This window comes from Mustelus asterias, chromosome X (genome assembly GCF_964213995.1).
Source record: "Mustelus asterias chromosome X, sMusAst1.hap1.1, whole genome shotgun sequence".
Taxonomy (NCBI): domain Eukaryota; kingdom Metazoa; phylum Chordata; class Chondrichthyes; order Carcharhiniformes; family Triakidae; genus Mustelus; species Mustelus asterias.
This window is the reverse complement of record NC_135834.1, coordinates 14,225,043-14,247,902: the sequence shown is the minus strand read 5'-3', so window position 1 is coordinate 14,247,902 and position 22,860 is coordinate 14,225,043. Positions and strand designations below refer to the sequence as shown.

At 41.3% G+C, this 22,860-nt stretch overlaps 2 protein-coding genes across 12 annotated transcripts in view; both read right to left on the bottom strand.

Moving 5' to 3' along the window:
- Positions 1–893: 893 nt before the first annotated feature.
- Positions 894–22,860, bottom strand: part of LOC144481960 (zinc finger CCCH domain-containing protein 10-like) — a 133,016-nt gene continuing 111,049 nt past the window's right edge. For both annotated transcript variants that reach the window (XR_013495812.1, XR_013495813.1), the window contains 2 exons: positions 7,975–8,055; positions 894–1,226 (listed from right to left, as the gene is read on the bottom strand). The gene's annotated coding sequence lies outside the window, so the exon portion shown is untranslated. The remainder of the gene's footprint in view (positions 1,227–7,974; positions 8,056–22,860) is intronic.
- Positions 16,806–22,860, bottom strand: part of LOC144481963 (zinc finger CCCH domain-containing protein 10-like) — a 78,216-nt gene continuing 72,161 nt past the window's right edge. For all 10 annotated transcript variants that reach the window (XM_078201165.1, XM_078201166.1, XM_078201167.1 and 7 more), the window contains one exon: positions 16,806–20,472. In XM_078201165.1, coding sequence (XP_078057291.1) covers positions 19,598–20,437 — 840 coding nt within the window. In that variant the 5' untranslated portion in view covers positions 20,438–20,472 and the 3' untranslated portion in view covers positions 16,806–19,597. The remainder of the gene's footprint in view (positions 20,473–22,860) is intronic.

Here is a 22,860-nt window from a genome sequence, read left to right as displayed (position 1 = left end):
AGTGCATCTGTTCACGACAGTATTAGTAGGAATTACCACCACGTGGTCCTCGTGGAGACAAAGTGCAATCTTCGCACTGAGGATACAGTCCATCATGCTGTGTTAAATGGCACTAATTCAGAACAGATCTAGCAGCTGAAAACTGGGCACCCACTGTGAGCCATCAGCAGAATCACAATATGGAATTTCATGACACAGCATATCCATCACTCAACCATCATCAAGGAGTGCAGGAAAACATGCTAGGAGCAGTACCAGGCTTTGAGGCCTAACCTCTTTTAGTGATCTGCGATATAATTTTGGCTGCAAGGCTGCTATCTGTGATCCTAGTGCACCAATGAGCAACACAATGGGAGATACTTCATTTTTTTTAAAAAATTAAATTTTACCCTGCTCACCCAGCCACACCTGATCTGTCCAGAGTTGTTCCGAAGCTGGCATGGACACCCCCATCTACCTCAATCTATGTCTTCCCCAACTCAGCTAATTAGTTAGAGCCTCCTTAAACTTCCCACCCAAGTTATCCCAACCTGGGTACATTTCCTGCAGTTCAGGTATGTTTAGCTCACATACCATACTTACAATGTTATGAGAAAACCCTGTGTTGCAAGTGCAGCAAATGGGAGCTGGATGCAGAGCTCCAACTGTCTGCTTGCTCACATGCCCACTCTGGAGCTTCATGGCCCACTAACTTGACCACCTTCACCAATTGCTTCACAACCCCGTTTGCTCACTCAGCCATCTACCTGCCCCAACTGCTTCCTGGCTCCCTGCTCACCCACCCTAAGTGGTGAAATAAAAAGTGAAGAACAGAATGCAAATGAGAACAAGAGACCAAAATAAAGAGAGAAATGAAAGGGGGGGGGGGGGATCAGACAAATTTAAAGGGCAAAGAGAAGTATAGTTCTTTTAATCACATTTTTCAAATAAATAGGTGTACGGTGTGCATAATCAATCAGAAAATAGTCAGAGCTCAATTAAACTAGACCTTTTACCATTGCACTCCCAGTCTCCCCATTCCTAGGCCTCCACTTCTTGCATAAATGTAGATCCATAACTTTTAGTTGATCGTATCTTTCTGACAATTGTTCAACTCTTCCATTCCCTTAATGCAACTTAAGGGCTGTTTGTTTGACAGGCAACAAGTCTGAGGGGCTGCATTCTGGGACTGGTGTTGAATTCATCCGCTCCAACTTCTGTTCAAACACTGGAATCCCAGGATAATGCTGATGAGAGATGGGTTAATGGGTTAACGACTGTGTTCAACTCGTGCAGACAGAAATTTAGTACTTTGTTTATTGTGCTAAAAGTAACAAAATCAAATCAACAGTTACATACTCAAACATGGTTTTTGAAACAGTTGTATACTCTGCATGATGTGCACACAGGGCTTACTGGCAATGGTTGCACATTCACTGGAAACAATGCATACTTAAAGATTGCAGCAATTTGATAGTTGTGAGTTATTGAATTGGATTGCCTGAAACATTAAAGGTAATAAAAGCATCCACATAGACCATATTCTTCGGGCATCTAGTCACCCAACATACTGGACAGAAAACGCCGTGTGTCAATACAGCTGAAGGCAGATTAAGTATATCGCATAATGCACAAGCAATTGTAAATTAGCATAAATGAATCGATCCAATCAAACTACAACATTGAGGTAATTTTGCAGTTCTGCATAAAGAAAGTTTCTGTATTTGCATAAGTGCTCCTCAAATTCTCAGGACATTTAAAAGTATTTTACAGCCAATGAGCTACTTGGGAAGTGTAGTCGCTATGTTTTATGGGCAAATGCAGAATCCAATTTGCAAAAGAAATCATTGACCATTTAATCTGTTTTGGTGGCGTTGGTTGGCGGAGGACAGTTGGTGGCAGACACTGGAAGATATCTTTGCTTTGCATCAAAAAGGAAGTGCCATGAGATTTTTAACGTTCACATGAACATGCATACCAGGCCTTGGTTTATTCCCTTAGCTAAAAGGCATCGGAGAAGAGAGCACTCTGCAAGCACAGTACTGAAGCATCAGATCTAGATTATGGGGATGATGTTTATAGTGGTGTTTGAACCTATAATCTTTTGATTTGGAAAATAGGTGTACCAGTATTGAGCCAATTGAGACATACTGATCACTCGTACTTCCCTCAAAATCTCTCAGTGAGCATGAGAAAGAGTCAGACAAATTGAGAATGTAAAGAAAAAAAAGAGATCCATAGAAAGAGATAGAAATGAGTGGAGAAAGACAGAATAATACAGAATTAATTTGTAAAGGGTTTCCCAAACTGTTCTGGCCAAGGAACCCTTTTGATCCATCACCAGAGTACTGACGGAATCCCTAGAAACATTCATTTTATATTGAAGAGTTAAGCTGCAAAAAGAAATTGTGTTGTGCAATAGATACAAACGCAAAAACAAATTTATAAACAACTTTTCTATTTCTTATAAATGACATGGTGGCACAGTGGTTAGCACTGCTGCCTCTCAGCACCAGGGACCCCCGTTTGACTCTGTGTGGAATTTGCACGTTCTCCCTGCATCTGCGTGGGTTTCCTCCCACAGTCCAAAGATGAGCAGGTTAGGTTGATTGGCCATGACCGATGCATGGAGTTATGGGGATAGAGCGGGGGAGTGGGCCTAGGTAGTGTGCTCTTTTGGAGCGCGGTGCAGACTTGATGGGCCAAATGGCTTTCTTCTGCACTGTAGGGATTCTATGGTATTCAAATATTATAATCAAAAGATTTTCTTATCCAACAAAGTACCTTTTGTCATTTTTAAGAGAAGGCACGATGGTGTTTTGCTCACAAATTTATTTAATATTAGGAGCGCTGCTAAAGAGCTGGATTCTCATATGGCACACCGACTCTTGCACACACCCACCTATCTCGCCACTGCCTGCCTCTCTCCCTTGCCGCCCCCCCCCCCCCCCCCCCCGGTTCACAAGTGGGCCCATGAGCAGCCAATGCAGGGTGAAACCAGCCTCTGATTGGACAAACAGCTTGATAGAATTTTTCAAATGTTATACATCAGCCTGACCTACAGGGGAGCTCCTGGATGTATTCAACGGAAAACCCAAGGGCTCTGCGGAATCCAGTTTGGGAAACTCTGAATTAGTAGAAAAAGACAGGCAGTTGCAGGGAGAATCGATTGTGATTTTAATTTCTTCTTTGAGTATTACCATGATACATCAATTAGTTCTGTTATATTTATAGACAATTGATGTTCCATTCCATCCAAAAGTGAAAACTTCCCAATTGTCTATGTGCAACCTGAGTTTCTGACAGGCTATAAATTGATCTTATTTAAAATGACCACATCGATATAATTTGTTGCAAACTACACTTAACTGGTTAAGAATTCATGGTGCAAGCACTCGGTTCAAAGCTCAGAGCAAGAATTACCTCCAGACTGTGGATCTCTGAGGCAGCTTTGCTCGCACTGGAAGTCAAAGCTAATACTGATTTCAATCCCTCAGCATTTACTGAGGGATGGAAAGCAATGAGCTGGGTCAAGCTAATTCAATGAAAAATGTCAACATTTTAAGACATTACATAATATAAACAAATCTCTTGCTACTCACACAAAGCTCAGAGTACACCATAAACATCTGTAGATTTGATGGGTGTAGTTATTTGAAAGAATATAATCCTTTGAGCAGTTTGAAAAAAATATAAGCCGGATAAACTGATAGTTCAAAGACGACAACATTCTACAACTGAGGTACAATGACGTGATAGAAGTGGAGTCATTTTGACATAGAATCCTGCAGTGCAGAAGGAGGCCTTTCGGCCCATCGAGTCTGAACCGATCACAATCCCACCCAGGCCCTATCCCCATTTACCCTAGCTAGTCCCCCTGACACTAGGGTTAATTTAGCATGGTCAATCCACCTAACCCGCACATCTTTGGACTGTGGGAGGAAACCAGAGCACCTGGAGGAAACCCATGCAGACACGGGGAGAACGTGCAAACTCCAGAGAGACAATGAATCGAGGCCAGAATTGAACCCAGGTCCTTGACGCTGTGAGGCAGCAGTGCTAACCACTGTGCCACCCTGAATGTTATTTCTTAACAGGAGTGGGGCATTAATTCCTAATGATTGATCATCTTAACATTTGATAAGAAAAGGAAACATACTCTGAGACCCATATATAGTGCATCAGATCTCGTGCATCACAGACTGCTGCTGTTTAAGTATCATCTACATCATTACCTCAAGCATCAGCTCAGTTTGATTCATATGCAGATGAGATTTCTTAGTGAAACTTAAGTTGGAATGGTTCAAAGTTGTTTTTTGTAAGATGTTGTGAAGGGAAGTAAAAGTAAATCCCTATTGGTGCCACTTGTCAGCAGATCGTTTCATTTTCACAGCAGAGTTCAATTTCTGGAAGTTGATTTCTTGCTGAGTGATGTGGATTCAGGAGCAATGACCACAGGCCAACAGTCCGAGTGCACAAACCATTTGTTCATGTAATTGAGTTCTCTGAACTCCACTGATGGTTCAACAATGACCTGCATTTATAGAACATATTTAATGTATGATACATCCCCAAGTGCTTCATAAAGAAATGGGCACCAAGTTGGGGAAGTGTCCAAAGAAGGTTCAGAGGTACATTTTGATAAAATTTTAAAGATGTGTGGAGAGACAGTAAGTACAAGAGCAGCTCTCCCTTGTGTCCAGACTAATATTTATCTGTCAACCAACAGATTATCTGGTCATTATCTCATTGGTGTTTGCAAATTCATTGCTGTGTTTCTTAGCACTGTGACCACACTTCAATTATACTTCATTGGCTGTAAAACACTTTGGGGCATCCTGAGGTTGTGAAATAAAAAATACATTTTCCATAGAACACTACAAGTTGCTCTACCACCAATTTATTAGGGAGGATGTTCAGTGGAAGGTTTTGAACAGATTGAAAGTGGCCATTGTTTAAGATATAAGAGGGCTGCCCATGCCTGTGGAACTGTGCAGCTGGCAAGAATCAGCACCATACAAAGAATAAAAAAATAGGAAAGAGGTAAGAAATCTGACCTTTGCTTTTCAACAGCCAACATTAGGGAGAAATCCCTTCCCTTATAAACCCTTTCCTGAAATTTCACCCCCTGAAAATTGCCCAATTTGTGATAGAGAGCTTTGGTAAGTTTAGATATTTATTAATGATAATTAAGGCAACAGCGTCTTCAATCAATGAATTCTCACTCTCGCCTTCCTTTGTTTAAACCTTCTGGTTAGAAACGGGCTGGAAATGGCCATTTTTTATAGGAACCCCATTTAAATGGCATCATAAGATGTGTGCTACCCGCTTATGGATATTGGAATTTAATCAGTAAATGTCAAGCTCTGACAAGGCAATCCTATAACACATGACTAATTGTTAATTAAATCTGAGGATAGCAACAGTATTTTGGTGAAGTTACACTGTTGACTTACAGTAACTGGAGCAGACACGGAATGCCATTCAGAGCAATATGCTGAGCTCATGCAATGGCTCAGTGAGTAAATGCACCCCGTGGTACTTAGCCAAATCTGGGAGACCATCTTCAGTCTGCGCTCAATCACCCTATTTCAGGCAGAGCAGTAGAGAGACATTGGGTTCAGCTTTGCAAAAAGAATGCACCTTATCACAGTCTCAAGATTTAGGAATGGGTAAATGAAAAGCACTACGAGAATGTCAAGGCTGTCGAGCAGATTAGAGATTTGGGTAAAAATAAGCAGAGTGATCAGGAAGGGACTGAGAACGTAACTAAGGTAATAGGGCATTGGTGACTAAGGTGACACAGGAAAACTAGAAAAGTTAAAGCAGAATGTTTGATATATTCACAACAAAATAGATGCATTAGTAGCGCAGATAGTAATAAATGGGTTGGATTTAATAGTTATTAAAGAGGCATGGGAAAGAATTTTACAGTCACCAACCCACGCCCCCTACATTTGCTGGAATACTGTGGAAGGCAAGTTAATAGAATGCATTCAAGATAGTTTTCTAGATCAGTATGTGGAGAAGCCAAATGGGAAATAGTCAGCCAGTTATTTTAGATCCGGTATTATACAATGAAAGAGGGTTTGTTAATATTTTATGACCTGGCCTCTCGATCTCTAATCTCCTCCAGCCCAACGCCCTCAGATATCTGCACTCCTCTAATTCTGGCCTCTTGAGCATCCCTGATTTTAATTGCTCCACGTTGGTCGCCGTGCCTTCAGTTGCCTTAGGCCCCAGTGTAAGAATCCTGGGGAATTTTGCTTCGGGTTTTCTTGCTAATTAATAAGAACGGACTTGCATGCAACGTCTAATTGTACACTACTTCAATGTTGTTGTTACACTTGATCTTATACTGAACTACTTTCATTGAACAAATCTTAAATAGGCAAATTTAACAGAAATATAGCTGAGTGTGCAAACAGGAAGGCTACTATATTGGAGCCAAAAATAATCAGCTCAGCAAAATTCGAGACTCAGAGGGGAGAGGAAACAATGGTGCCTTGACTTCTAGACAAGACACCTGGTTGTCAAGGCCACCATGCTTTTCAAGCTTAGCATTGAAATATTTACAAGCTGATAAGAAGAGCCCAAGCATAGGGAGACCAAGATCTTCAGACACAAAAACAGAAAATGCTGGAAAATCTCAGCAGGTCTGACAGCACCTGTGGGGAGAGAATAGAGCCAATGTTTCGAGTCTAAATGTCCCTTCGTCAGAGCTGAGCCAGTTCTGACAAAGGATCATTTAGACTCGAAACATTGGCTCTATTATCTCCCCACAGGTGCTGTCAGACCTGCTGAGATTTTCCAGCATTTTCTGTTTTTGTTTCAGATTCCAGCATCTGCAGTATTTTGCTTTTATCCAAGATTCTCAGAGTTTGATCTGGCTTGGGCAGGCACAGATGATTTAATGACATCTTTTGGAATTGGGCCGGTCAAAGGGAGCGAGGTAACGATTGGGTTAAATTGGTCTCCATAAACTTTGTGCAGATTAAGCAAGTGGGTAAGAACATGACAGATGAAATATAGTGGGGAGAAGTGTGACCTTATCCATTTTGGAAGAAAAGTAGAATATTTTCTTAAATGGTGAGAGATTATAGGGACTGTTAGTTTTTGAAGGGTGTTCTTGTACACAATCAAAGTTAATATGCAGGTGCAGTAAGCAGTTAGGAAAGCAAATAATATGTTGGCCTTTATTACAAAGGGCTTGTGGTAATTATATCAGGGCTTGGTGAGACCACAGCTGAGTACTGTGTATAGTCTGATCTCCTTACCCAAGGAAAGATTTACTTGCCTTAAGAGGGAGTGCAATGAAGGCTGACTAAACTGATTCCAGGATGAAGGAATTGTTCTGGAAGAGTTTTGAGCAGACTAGGCCTACATTCCCTAGTTTAGAAGAACGAGAGATGATCTTGTCAAGGCATATAAAACTCTTCAGAGAAATAACACTGTAGCTGTTGGGAGGATGCTTCCCCTGGCTGGGGGAGCCTACAATAAGGGAGTTGGCTATTTAGGACTGAGATAAGGAGAAATTCAATTCAAAGGGTTGTGAATTCTCTATCCCAGAGGGATGTGGATGCTCAAGCATTGAGTATACTCAAGACAGAGAGAGAGAATTTTGGATACATAAAGGAATCAAGGGATTTGGGGTTAGTGTGGGATGGTGGAGTCGAGGTAGAGTATCAGCCGTGATCTTATTGAATGTTGCAGGCTTGAAGAGATGTGTAGCCTACTCCTGCTTCTATTTTTGTTATGTTCTTACATGTTTGAAGGCCGTCACAAATAATAGATCACTTCTGAAGCATAGTCATTGTTACATAGGCAAACACACCAGCCAAATTACACAACACAAAATGGATTCAAGAGGGGCAAAGCTGGAGCCAAGGTTCCAGCTTCTTATGCAAAAAAAAATGAGCTGTGTGGATATTGGGTGACGACAGGATTGATTTGTACTGTCATGCTTCTAAGTTTAAACAGCCTGCCAATACTCACCATCTCACACATTTGCATTTGGTCATGGTACTGGATAGCTGACAGTGGCCATGGCGTTGTACCCCAGCACGAGTCAAGGCCCTGGAAAGAAAAATAAGATTCATACACAGAGGTATAAATATGAAGACATCTATACAAGAAGGTGGCAAGAAGCAGATAAATGGTACAATAGCTAGGACGGCATATGTTTCAAGTTGATATGAAAGAGCAGAATAACGCAAGGTGGATAACCAAACAGAGGGATGAAAGAGAACTGGGAATAGTGATGATGGAGCGCAAAACAGATGAAGCAAGCTTATATTACTCGGGTTTTATGAACTGACAGACAAAAACAAACATATAAAAGCAACGTTTCCTCTAAACTGCATGACTTGAAGTTTCCACGCACACAAGTCAGCCCTTTTAAGTTACCACCCAAAATACTTAAGCAGTCTGTGCATGAAAAAAGTAAACATGAGGGTACTTTATACAGGTGGATAAAAGGCAGTTCCACTGGAAAATTACTCATCTGAAGAATATTAATTAGAAAAACACCATAGAGCGTACATTGTCCATGTTCTTTCTAGCATATAAAAAGCCCATAAAATGTGAGCACAGCTAGTGTTAAATACTTTTATGGACATCAAATTATGTTCTAGATCTTGCCATCATTGGTGAGACATTATGGAGAATGACTCCTTAGTTCTTAAAGTAGCTATTCAACTAATTATAAAATGTTCAGTTATCAAATGATAACTGCTCCATTTACTTCTTGTCTTCACAAAGATAATCAAGCACTCCTCTAACTTGCTTTTCTGTAAAAGCTGATGATACATCCGACTTACCCACATCCAAAGGGCACAGGTTAGCAAAACCTAAGGCACAGTAGCCCCTAAGTGTATGTAGGGCACTGTTGGGAAACTGCACAATTTACTCAAATGGAACACTGGTATGTTTTCCATCACCGGTCTATTAAGCATTTGCTTGTAGGAGCCGGATGGAAAGCATCACAGACCCCACTGAAGGACCAAACCCCGACAAGTTCCATTAATGAGCCAGACTGGTTAGTCAATTTCCATTTGTGACCTAGAGCACTGTTGGTCAGCCTGGCAAAGATATCCACCAGGCAGTTGACTTGGTTTCAATCTTCCATCATCAAGTATGTTATCTTGGAGGCAATTCAGCCCACAAGGAGAACATATGAAATATCAGAATCAGGCCATTTGGGCCCTCGAACCTGCTCGGTCATTCAATAAGATCATGACTGATCGGATTCTGGCCTCAACTCCACTTTCCTGCCTGCCCTCATAACCCTTGACCCCCTTGTTAATAAAAACATCAAATTCGTCCTTGAATATATTCAATGACCCAACCTCCACTGCTCTCTGTGTAGGAAAATTCCAAGGACTAACGATCTTCTGACACCCTGCTTACCTTCCTCCCTTCCCTCCCCAAATGGAAGAGTCACTAATTGGAGCGATAGACAGCTAAAAAGTCTTTGTGATGCAGATAGCAGGTACCAGGAACTCCTCACAAGCAACGTGGCAAGCAGCAGAATTCACAACATGTATTAATGCATTCTCACAATCCTCCTGAATTTAGCATGAGACAATAATATATTCCATTAAATGGTGGCTCCACCAGTTGGGGCTGCATAGCGTCAGCTTAATCGTGGTAAGCACTGAACCTTGCAAACGAGTGCATTTTCTCTACTTGGCTTCCAGCAGCTCTTCAAGATTCAGAGTTTCCTTGTCGCTATTGTGAAAGGATTTACGCAGAACAGCTTGCAACATGCCAGCCACCTTAGTGCACTATTTAAGTTCAATGCCGCCAAAGGATGCACTAAATTTGCTAGAAGCTACAAACAGGAGAAGTTGAATTGCTTTTTTCTAGCAATTTGTCTTCCATTTGTGGCTATAAGTTAGGTATACAAGTTTATTTCTTTGTGCTTAACCCTCAGAATTCCACTGATCAAATGTTTTCTTTCTGCGCATGCTCTTACCTTGGCTGCTAATAAATATCTTGCTGGGAGTTTTGCAATTTTTGGCGTAAGCAGTCAGCTGAAAAACATCAAAATTTTGATCCTTCACTCAGACCCGGTCAGATCAGACTCCAGCGATCTGTCTCCCATTCTGCTAAAAAAATCAGCCTTAGGATGATTTTAAACAGTGTGGTGCCTGCTCCAAAATAGACAAGTCACAGAGCCACAGGAAAACAGGTAAATTTACTGGCTATAACTAGACAGTTCTATGTTCTGTTCTATTGCAGTTTATATAAATGATAAAAATAAAACAAAAAAATTAAAAAGATAAAATGGAGAATATTGGAGGAAAAAGACAAGACTGCACAGAAGTAACAGTTTCATAATGGTTTAATATGTATTATTAATGATGGTAGTATGATAGTAAAGATTCTTCAGATTTCAGCAATGTTTCTGTGCTGAACGTTATATAATTGAAGTGATTTTTAAATCTCAGCATAACAGCTTAAATAAAGAGTTGCATTTTATATAGCGCCAAAACCTCATCGGATGAATTACTCTGAATGGTAGTATTATTACATAAGCAAATGCAGCAGCCATGTTGCACACAGCAATATTCCATGAACACAATGAATGAATGAATGGCCAATTCATTTTTTTCAATGGTGTTGGTTCAGCAAGGAATGTAGGCCAGACTATCTCCCTACTTTTCTTCAAATAATGCCGTGGGATTTTAATATACAATCAAAAAGGACAGCACCCTAATAATGCAGTACCTCCCTCTGTACCACACCCGAGTTCAAACCATAGAGTCATAGTTTTACAGCACAAAAAGAGGCCCTTCAGCCCATCATATCTGCGCTGTCCATCAAACAGCTATCTATTCTAATCCTTGTTTCCACCACTTGATCCGTAGCCTTGTATGCTATGGCATTTCAAGTGCTCATCTAAATACTAAAATGTTGAGAGGATTCCTGCCTCTACCACCCTTTCAGGCAGCCAGTTCCAGATTCCCACCACCCTTAGGGTGAAAAGGTTTTTCCTCAAATCCCCTCTAAATTTCCTGCTCCTTACCTTAAATCTATGCCCCCTGGTTATTGACCCCTCTACTAAGGGGAAATGTTAGAACCATCTTTGGACACTAAGGGGCAATTTAGCATGGCCAATCCACCTAACCTGCACATTTTTGGACTGTGGGAGGAAACCCACGCAGACAGGGGGAGAACGTGCAAACTCCACACAGTCACCCAAGGCCAGAATTGAATCCGGATCCCTTGTGCTGTGAGGCAGCAGTGCTAATCACTGTACCACTGTGTCGCAAATTCCTTCCGATCTACCCTATTCCCCTCAAGTTTGCACACCTAAATCACGTCCCCCTTCAGTCTTCTCTGCTCTTAAGGATCTTCTGATTCAGGCTAAGTGGTAACAACTAATCCAAGCTGACCTGTAACACTTCAACCTGAAAAGGCACTCCTAGTAAACCACCATCAGGCAGTCCTTTATCGAGTTTACACATTAATTTATGAATAGATGCAGCATTGACACTTGAGAAATAAAATGTCTTCAAAGGTATAAATACAAAAGCTTTAAGAATATTAATATACAGAAATAAGATAGTAAAGCAGAGCACATTGCTATCTTATTTAAAAGTGATAGGGTCCACAGTTCAATTGCCTACAGCTAAGTTTTGATTTCAGTTGGGCTAACTGAGCAGACAAGACTCTGGCCCTGAAAATGAAGATAAATTTGAGCAACAGTTAACCTGCTCCTCTCAGTGGCTTCTTATGGAACAGTGCTCCTAGAGGACTTATTAGATCATGTATCGTCCAATATATTTGTATGACAAATGTTGAATCATATGCATTTTTTTCCCCCACAGCTGGAATTACATCAGATCATTATAAAATGAAATGCCACAATCGTAGTTGGGTTCATGGGGGTGAGGCATTGAACTGAAGTTGGGGGGTGGAGCAGGGGCGGTAGAAAAGAGAGAAAGGAAAACAAATTAAGTGAATCCTCCTGCTTTCGCGCACCACCTAGTAGCCGCTTTAATATTAGCAGAGGCCAGGGACCAATTCCTGCCCAGCATCTTGACCTGGGACTATCATTAAAAAAAAAGGGAAGGGAGGGAAGGAAGGGCAAAAGGGTAGAGGAAGATTATTTATTTGGAATAGTTAGTTACTTTCAGTACATGACACAAAGACTCTTGTCCTTACCGAATCATGGCAGTTCGTAACAAAATTCAACCTTTTTTGCTTTTGGAACAGAAACATCACAGCAGGCATTAATGTTGAGACGTACCAATGACAGCAAGTGGATCAAATGCAACCTGCAAGCCCCCTGGTTAGTCCAGCCTCAAAATTCAGCTCTATTTGCGCTAATATTTCTTACTTGTTGGTTTGTCCTGTTTGAATTTTGGATACCTGCAGCTTTTAGAAATAGCTGTTTTCAGCGCTGTTACCTCAGTGGCGGATAAATCCTAAATCAGAACACCAAAATCGGTTAGTATCAGTAACATGATATCTGTAAATTAATGCAAATGAATTTAAACTTTATATGTAGCCCTTTGTGGCTCCATGGTATCCATAATGCAGCTCATAAAAGGTCAAAATAAAACTTGGGAAATTCCTGCTTTAGTTACACTCGAGGATGAAAGATTGCTCATCTTGGGATGACACCAATTATTATGGAGATCTCCAGTTTTGACAAACCCATCTGGTGATTTTGTAGTTTAATTTTCCCCACAATATTCTTTTGTCAACTGAAAGGGAAACATATGCAACTCTCAAAATAAGTAATCCAGGATTTTGTTTTATTCATTCGTGGGACATGGGCGTCGCTGGCTGGCCAGCATTTATTGCCAATCTCTAGTTGCCCTTGTTCAGAGGGCAGTTGAGAGTTGTGGCTCTGGAGTCACATGTAGGCCAGACCAGGTAAGGACGGCAGATTTCCTTCCCTAAAGGACATTAGTGAACCAGATGTGTTTTTCTGACAATCGACAATGGTTTCATGGTCATCAGTAAATTCTTAATTCCAGATATATATTTTTTGTTGAATTCAAATTCCACCATCTGCTGTGGTGGGATTTGAACCCGGGTTCCCAGAACATTAGCTGAGTCTCTGGATTAATAGTCTAGCGATAATACCACTAGGCCATTGCCTAATTTCTATTGATGCTTTCCAGGGGAATGTTTTTTTCTTCAGATTTTTACCACATCCTTGCTGCTCTGAGACTTCTTTTCTCACGAGTCAGAACGTTTCTGAGTAGTTCCTGGACTCAGCCAATGAGAAGAAAAGACACCTAACCAATGAAGAAAAAGATACAAAGATGGATGTTTAATAGTAGCTACTATAATCATGGACTGGATTTATATTCCACCTGTTACCAAGCTCAGGCAGTTTAAGATGGCCCCTGAAGGTGATTGCTACAATTTGTACTTTTACCAACTTGTCTCCTTGACTTTATACTGGATGATTTTCATGAACAATGTCTTTTGTGAAGCTGATCTTTATACTCTGCCTTGTGCGAATCAGCATAGCTCAGGTCCAACTATTAACTCTGATTATAGTAAACCACTTACCACACCCAGACCACTGCAAATGAGCAAAAACAATTCGTCCAGATTTATTTCAAGACAAAATAACACAGAAGCAAAAAGAGTGGCAAGGTACAATACAGAATAATCAAACTTACAACATAGGGAGGTTGACTCTTTGAAAAGACAGTGTCCATTGTTCTTATAGCTCCTCTCAAAGTCCTTAGAAACGCACAGCCACGGCCAATAAATACGTAGGATTATTCTTTGAGTCTTTATTGCCCTCGTCAAACAGAGAGATGTGATAAATAGAAGACTGAAGACCACAAGAAAGTTCCTGAATGATAGGAATGTCTTTTCCATTGAAGTAAAAGCAGTTGCTCTTAAGATCATCTTCAACAACCCAGATTCAAGCAGACCGAGTGCACAAGTTAACAGCTTGGAATTGTCCCTTCTCGTGGTGGTCTTCCTCCTCTCAGCCTGGCCAGTTCTTAAACACTCATTACAGAAATCACAGTTTAGATGCTCACATTGAGATGAATTCTCATAAATAATGGAGATATACATATGAAATAACCATAAAAATGTACTTGTATTAACTAAGCTGAATAAGGTGGATTGCATGCAACCCAAGCACATTAGCCGTAGAATAAAGGATTCACCCCACAGCCACAGCTGGCCAATGCTATTTTAAAATTTGATTTGCTTTATCCAATATCATATAAAATCAAGACACCAATTTCTGTTTCCAACATTGAGTTCTAGGCTTTATCAAAGTGCCTGACTTCAGAGTTATACCAGTACCATGTACGCAATACCAATACATCAAAAAGTGGCAGTCTTAACCCTTTGATTTCCTACTTTGCTGGAGTTTGGCTCAGTACTCCATTTTCTCTCTTCTTTTCAAATGTATAATTTTGTTCTCTAAATTCTCATTTATTTTCATCTTTACATTTTCATTCTTCTCTTCAGCCCTGCTGCTTAGTTTTTTCTGTGCGACTATTATCTTTTTGCCTCCTCCACCTTAAAACAGATTACCTGAAGTGATACTGGGATGCTAAAACTTCCCCTGGCCTGGCAACCTTGTGTACATGGCACAGGCAAACATGCCCGACCCCAAAAATAGTTCTGTGACGCAAAACAGAGGTTTGACATTGGTAAAAGAGGGAAGACTCATGGCAGGGATAAGATCAGTAAGGCCTCTGAAGAAATACAACTACAGTGCACAAAAGGAAATAGAACAAGTTGGAGAATCAATATTTCAATTCCAAAAGTCTCTAAAATGTGTTGTGGTCAAGAATTAAATGATAGGGAAAGTGGGAAAATCCATTGAGTTTCTCATTTTTTGTGGGATGTGCCTTTTTCCCCCCCAAATTAGACCTTTTTTTTTGAGACAGTGAAGTTCCACGTACTTGCTTGTCAGTATTCATAGTTGCTGCTTTTGCAAATGTGAAATCTTACAGACACAAACTTTCCGTGAGATGCAATTTTTTTTTAGATTTGAGTGCTAAGAAAGAAATCACTACCAATAGATTTGTTACATGTTTACAAAAATTGGCAACCATGGTCTGGCTCTGTTATTTTGATTTAAGTATTTAATTGGGAGCAAAATCTATCCCAAACTATGAAGGGGTTACTGAGTTCTGAAAACACCTCTAAGCATGGGACCTTCATAGAAATCATAGAAACCCTACAGTGCAGAAGGAGGCCATTCGGCCCATCGAGTCTGCACCGACCACAATCCCACCCAGGCCCTACCCCCACATATTTACCCACTAATCCCTCTAACCTACACATCCCAGGACTCTCAGGGGCAATTTTTAACCTGGCCAATCAACCTAACCCGCACATCTTTGGACTGTGGGAGGAAACTGGAGCACCCGGAGGAAACCCACGCAGACACGAGGAGAATGTGCAAACTCCACACAGACAGTGACCCGAGCCGGGAATCGAACCCGGGACCCTGGAGCTGTGAAGCAGCAGTGCTAACCACTGTGCTACCGTGCCGCCCACTTCTGTCAGACCTTCTGTCAGACTGAGGCAGATTATTTTTGTTGCGAGAAAAAAATGGCAACAATCAATGTAACAGTGAATTTGATCATTTTAAACGTTAACACAGCTTAATGGTCTATGTCTGAAATAGGGAGGTGCAATAACCCACTGCATCTCACTATTTAATTCTTACATTAATCAGGTTTGTTCCCTGCCTTTTGTGGAGCTCTGATTGCAGCCTGCAAAGTGATTTGGGTGCTGCAATTGGCCTTTGCATGCCTTTATTAAGGAGGGCAGTAACATCTAGGGCTGCTGTTCACTATCCAGAGATCTGTGGTGGAAATTCTGCACATGTGAATGTTGAGTGGAGAAAAGATTGGGCTGACATGTGGAGCATTAGGAACTGTACCTAAACAAAGAGTCAATGCTTCAGGCAGTAAAGAAGAGTGTCAGAGAAATAAATCTTCCTCAAATTGTCATTGCACTGACATTTTACACCATGCAGTCTTCAGATGCACATCCTCATCCATGGAATGAGTTTCCAATCTTGGCAGGACTGGAATCGGTTCAAACTGATAAAATGAAAGTCTTTTCTTCCCCTTGCCTGCAATGGTTCTATGAAAAATAAGTTTGGCCCATCTCAGCTGAGATGATGGGTGGTGTGGAACTACAATACAAACTACCCCGATTTAATATTAAAAAGAGCAATCTTATTCAGTAAGATGCAGAGGGTGGCTAGGTGAGAGAAATGTATACTCATTAGCCCCAACCTGTGAACAGCCTCTATCTGAGGGGCACCAGCACCATATAAGGTCATCAGAATTCTCTATTTGTGACTTATACAAATAGAGTTTTCATGACTGAACATAAATGAGTGAATTTGCTACAATGATATGAGTTTCCGTTGGGTAGCTGACACTTGGGCTGCTTGATATTGGGTGTCTAAAATGGGATATCTCCCACCTGAGGGACACAAAAAGTCACACCCAAGATTTTTAAACACACCTAACTTTCTAAGTATTTGACTCGTCTCAAAATATACCTAAATCATCGAAGAATCCTCTCCTAAAAGTGACCTCCCAGAATCATGTGTTGAGCTCTGAACTATTCAGGGCCAATGGTTTATGTAGTGTCACCTTTCCAATCGAATATGTGCAACAAATTAATTTCAGTGACATTTCTTGTCCTTCCCAACCGAAGAATGTCCCGAGGCATTTCTTAGCCAGAAGGACAGTTAATTCATCTGCATTCGGGTTTCAGCCAATTCTGCATAAGAGTAGCTCTGGATTAGCTGAACACCAATTCTACCCTCATGCAAAAATAAAAAGACAATGCAGTTAATAGTGTGAAAAATTATTTTATTGTTATACACTCACTAACAGGCTTTCAGAAATTTCTATTTTTAAAAGGTGTACAATTCGACAACTAATGGATAGAGGGATCTCCCCAGTTAGGTATCAATGCAGAGGTTAACAGATGGCAGGCATGAACAAAGGTATATTTTATATTTTTAGGATGTGGCTAAATTTCAAATGTGGGGGGATTGTAATTTCAATGTAGGATCTCTACATATTGGATGTAATCCCTAGGTATTTGGAACCCTAAAGGTCTTCCTATCTGTAGAAAGATTAACCTTGGGAAAGAATATTGATTTGATCGCATAGAAAAGCACTGACAGTAAATACCATAGCAATCAGTATATAATGTATTTAAAATATATACTGCATCATTAAACCTTTCCAGCCACAAATAAAAGGTGAGGCTCAACAATTCTACTGCCTCTGAAATCCAGACCAATCGCTATTTGTAGCATTTGCTAGCCTAACCAATTCAGAGAATGTAAATTCAATTCAAGAATGCAATGTTGTTGAGAAAACAAATTCTAAATAGAAAAATCTTAACTCAAAAAAGGGTTATAAATATGGTTTAAACTCAGATATATGCATTCAACATTAACAACAATATTATGGAAGTACTTTCTAAAAAGAATGTACATAAAAGCACAATTGTCCAAGTTCTGAACCCAATGGACCTCAACTCATTTTGGATTAATCTATCACAATAAGCATGGTGTAAAATTTAAAACTTTAGAACTACTGTGACCAAGAGCTGCAAGAGAAAAGCAAAACACCATTGAGACTGTATGTTACAAACACATGGTCGTAATAATTGAACATCATAGCCATTTTCTCACTAAAAGTTTAATGTCTCAGTCTCACCAAACACATTTAAGAAACTGTGATATTGTTGTTTTGGTAAGTGCTTTATGAAACTAATCTTATTGGAATTCCAGGGCACCTCGAGTATACTGCTGTTCATACTAATTTGACTATCATCTGCGAAAAAACAAAATATTCCTGGAAATCTTAGTCATTATAGTATAAACAACATGAAAATAACACTTTGGAGCTGTCATTCTATATATTCAAAGGTTAGGTCAGGTTTCCTTGGCTGGAAAGTGGTTAATAATTATGCCTGAATACTCTCAGGCAAACAGCTAAGCTCATGCAGCAAGTTCACACAAGACTGCGTAATACTAAATATATTTAGGGGAGAGAAAGACAGCATTTCAGCGTACTGATGTTTAAGTAGCAAAAGGTTGAATACATGTGACATTCAAAACACCCAAAGGCATCTAAAAGGGCCCAAAGAATGTTTCAGTTCCAAAAGTGTACTTCTCAGACAATGGCATTGTGCGCCTTCTTGCATATAGGCTCTGCTCCTGTCTCAGCATGGCATTTCCTTACACGAGGCTGAGATTAGTTAGCAACACAGAACTGGGAACATACAGAAACTGTCTTGTGCTGATCCAATATCTTGTGCAGCCAAACTGTGAATACCAGATACCATTTTATGAAACATAATTGGATTACAAGTACAGTGTACACAATATTTGAGCAACTGAATAAAAACATCAAATTTCAGTTACATAAACTCCTTCACTCAATAATTACATTTATTCCTATACACCCCAGAACTTCGATTTCTTGTGCCTTTTTGGAGCAAGATAGCAAGGAATTCCTGAGCACCTGGTACCTACATATTTAATTATTGGTATCCAGTGTGTCCATTAGCCAGTGTCACTGTAATTTATAATATTACAAGTTCTCAAGTGTGTTGGGGGTGGGGTGGCCAGAAAGAGAAGCAGTACAGTAAAGATCCTCGTGTTTCAAGGGATTGTGAGGAAATTGCTTGGTGAATCAAAATGTGCAGATTGCTTTAAAAAAGCCAAAATAGATGCTATATATACACAATTATCTATTCAGAAAAGATCTGTCCATTTTGAACAACATAGGGATAATCCACATAAATGTTTTTCATTACATGCCAACTGCACTGCTTGGTTCGCCATGACTTTTAGGTTGGGGGGGGGGGGGGGAAGAAAGAGTACTGCATTGTGTCATTAGATTTCAGGATACTCATTTGACTGTATTGTCACATTATACGAGTTCCTTTGTAATGGTTTATGTTATGGTTTCACACACTGTTTCAGCTTGCTTACTTATCACTTAGGAGTTTTTGGGAACACTACTTTTGGTATACTCGAGTCTGGTTCAGCTCAGTTCAAAAGCAGCACAGATACCACCATTCTAATTCCAAATACATTGTAACCAAAATTACCACAAAGTCTATGATAACATTCCCCTGAAGTACAGCCTTGAAAGTAACCTTGTTACGCATGACAGGTGGTGTTAAGACACGAGTTGCATTTCAACAAAATTTGCGAAAGATTTGCAGTTCCTATGATGCTGACATACTTTAGCAACCGCCATTGGTGCTAGCTCTTCAACCGCACTTCCAAGTAACAATTTTTCCCAAAATGACTTCAAATTAGCGACTGCTGCCAGCATCAAGCAAATGTCAATCCAGCTAAAATCCATAGATGTTTCCTGCATGGCCTTTTCAAATTGCCAAGAAGCTTGGTATGTTCCTTGACTGAATATACTGAAGCAATAAACAACAGTTTCAAGATTTGAATAGCATCCCTCAAGGATATTCCACACCCATCATCCCCCCACCCAATGTCACAGGAAGCAGAGTCTGATGTATTTAGGGTCACTGCTGAGATGTTAAGAATTGTGGAAATCAGCTCATTAGAACCATAGGACTAATTTTTCAATTTTTGGAAGTAATTTTACTCCCAAAGTCCCCTTGTTTTAATTCCTGGGGAAGTGCAATGGCCGAATCTCCCAGCTGCTGTTGTGGGCAAGGAGTTCACCATTGCTGCCTTTATTTGGTTGCGGAGAAATGCATTCTGCTCCAACAGCACCTCATTGTTACCCATCAAATTTGACACCTGCTTTTTAAGTTCCTCATTCCGGTTTCGCAGCATAAGGTTCTCCTCTTCCAGGTATCCAGAGTCAACTGACCGTCGACTTGTGAGATCGTACTCGTACACTTCAAACTCAAACCCTTCCAACTTCCTCCTCTTCAAGCGGTGATCATACTCATAACAATTGATACCACTGTCATTATCCAATCGGTCATATCTACGCACAGGCTGAGAAAGTGGGGGGTCTCGTGATGGTCTGATATCATGCTCTGAATTGTCACGTTTGAAGTGCCTGAATCTACATTTTGAGCCTCTTTGACAGTCACCTTTAAGGTAGTCACGGCATACTGGAATCTCACCTTTATCAGAAGGCAGGTCAGAAACTGATAGGCCATAGGTTTCAGCCACCTTGGAACGCAAATGCAAAGGAAGCTCCCCTGTTTTTTTGTAGTATTCCTCATCCTCTGCTGTCCCGTGTATGAATGTGCACTTTGCACGGGTACAAACATTATTCATAAAGTAATGACAGAAGACAAACTCATTCTTTTTCACACCTAGGTCATGTACCTCATTTATATCCGGGTGGAGGTATTTGCAGGTCTTGCCGCGATAGCAGACATTGCGCAGGTAGTCCCGGCAAACGTCTTCCGTGCTCTGGCCAGCCCCGTCTTTGCCATTGTTAACAACATTATTGTCTGCCATTTTTACCGATTATTTCTGCGCTGCTCAACAAACAACTGCAAAAGAAGAATGAATCATGTCAGAGAAAAGGGACCGACCACAAAGTAAGCGTGGTTCATTTTCGCTCCCCCCCAAAAAAAATCCCACCCAAAAGGTGATTTCATCGAGGATACACAACAAGGATTAGCTGAGAAGTTTATACCAAGTGCGTGAAAAATCTCTCAAATTGTAAGCTCTCTTTTCTGTTTGTTAGCCGCCTTGTTTTGTGAAAGCAGTAGCGTTGAGGAAGGAGTTTGTATGAGGCTTCAATATTAGCCATTCTGTATAGCGCTAGGTTGTCTCATCAGCTGTTGATATAACTTATTGAAGTGGGCTTCTGTATTTAACAAGAGAAAATTGCAGCAAAATCGCACATAATGATATCTGTAACCATCTTCACCTTTAGATTATTTGCCTTCTATTGGCTGAAAATAAAGATGTGGAGATGCCGGCGTTGGACTGGGGTAAACACAGTAACCTGGTGTTGTGAGACTTCTTAAAGTCCAACAGGTTTATTTGGTAGCAAAAGCCACACAAGCTTTCGGAGCACTCGCTGCTCCTTCGTCAGGTGAGTGAGATTTCAGTTCACAAACAGGGCACAAAGACACAAACTCAATTTACAAAATAATGGTTGGAATGCAAGTCTTTACAGGTAATCAAGTCTTAAAGGTACAGACAATGTGAGTGGAGAGAGGGTTAATCACAGGTTAAAGAGATGTGTATTGTCTCCAGACAGGACAGTTAGTGAGATTTTGCAAGCCCAGGCAAGTCGTGGGGGTTACAGATAGTGTGACATGAACCCAAGATCCCGGTTGAGGCCGTCCTCATGTGTGCGGAACTTGGCTATCAGTCTCTGCTCAGCGACTCTGCGCTGTCGTGTGTCGTGAAGGCCACCTTGGAGAACGCTTACCCGAAGATCAGAGGCCGAATGCCCGTGACCACTGAAGTGTTCCCCGACTGGAAGAGAACACTCTTGCCTGGTGATTGTCCAGCGGTGTTCATTCATCTGTTGTCGTAGCATCTACATGGTATCCCCAATGTACCATGCCTCGGGACATCCTTTCCTGCAGCGTATCAGGTAGACAACGTTGGCCAAGTTGCAAGAGTATGTACCGTGTACCTGGTGTTCTCACGTGAGATGATGGCATCCGTGTCGATGATCCGGCACGTCTTGCTGTGGCAGGGTTGTGTGGTGTCGTGGTCACTGTTCTCCTGAAGGCTGGGTAGTTTGCTGCGGACAATGGTCTGTTTGAGGTTGTGCGGTTGTTTGAAGGCAAGAAGTGGGGGTGTGGGGATAGCCTTGGCGAGTTGTCCATCTTCATCAATGACATGTTGAAGGCCCCGGAGAAGATGTCATAGCTTCTCCGCTCCGGGGAAGTACTGGACGATGAAGGGTACTCTGTCCGCTGTGTCCTGTGTTTGTCTTGAGGTCAGTGCGGTTTTTCGCTGTGGCATGTCAGAACTGTCGATTGATGAGTTGAGCGCCATATCCTGTTCTTATGAGGGCATCTTTCAGCATCTGGAGGTGTCTGTTGCAATCCTCCTCATCTGAGCAGATCCCGTGTTTACGGAGGGCTTGTCCGTAGGGGATGGCTTCTTTAACGTGTTTAGGGTGGAAGCTGGAGAAGTGGAGCATCGTGAGGTTATCTGTGGGCTTGCGGTACAGTGAAGTGCTGAGGTGACCGTCTTTGATGGAGATGCGTGTGTCCAAGAATGCAACCGATTCCGGAGAGTAGTCCATGGTGAGTCTGATGGTGGGATGGAACTTGTTGATGTCATCATATAGTTGCTTCAGTGATTGTTCACCGTGAGTCCAAAGAAAGAAAATGTCATCGATTTATCTTGTGGATAGCATCAGCTGAAGGTCCTGTGTGGTGAAGAGGTCTTATTCGAAACTGTGCATGAAGATGTTGGCATATTGAGGTGCGAATTTGATCCCCATGGCTGTTCCGTGTGTCTGGATGAAGAACTGGTTGTTGAAGGTGAAGACATTGTGGTCCACGATGAAGCGGATGAGTTGTAAAATTGCATCTGGAGATTGGCAGTTGTCGGCGTTGAGTACTGAGGCCGTTGCAGCAATGCCATCGTCATGGGGGATGCTGGTGTAGAGTGCCGAGACATCCATTGTGACGAGGTGTGCTCCTGGTTCTGCAAGACGTGCCGGATCATCGACACAGATGCCATCATCTCACGTGAGAACACCATCTACCAGGTACACGGTACATACACTTGCAACTCGGCCAATGTTGTCTACCTGATACGCTGCAGGAAAGGATGTCCCGAGGCATAGTACATTGGGGAGACCATGCAGACGCTACCACAACGGATGAATGAACACCGCTCGACAATCCCCAGGCAAGAGTGTTCTCTTCCTGTTGGGGAACACTTCAGCGGTCACGGGCATT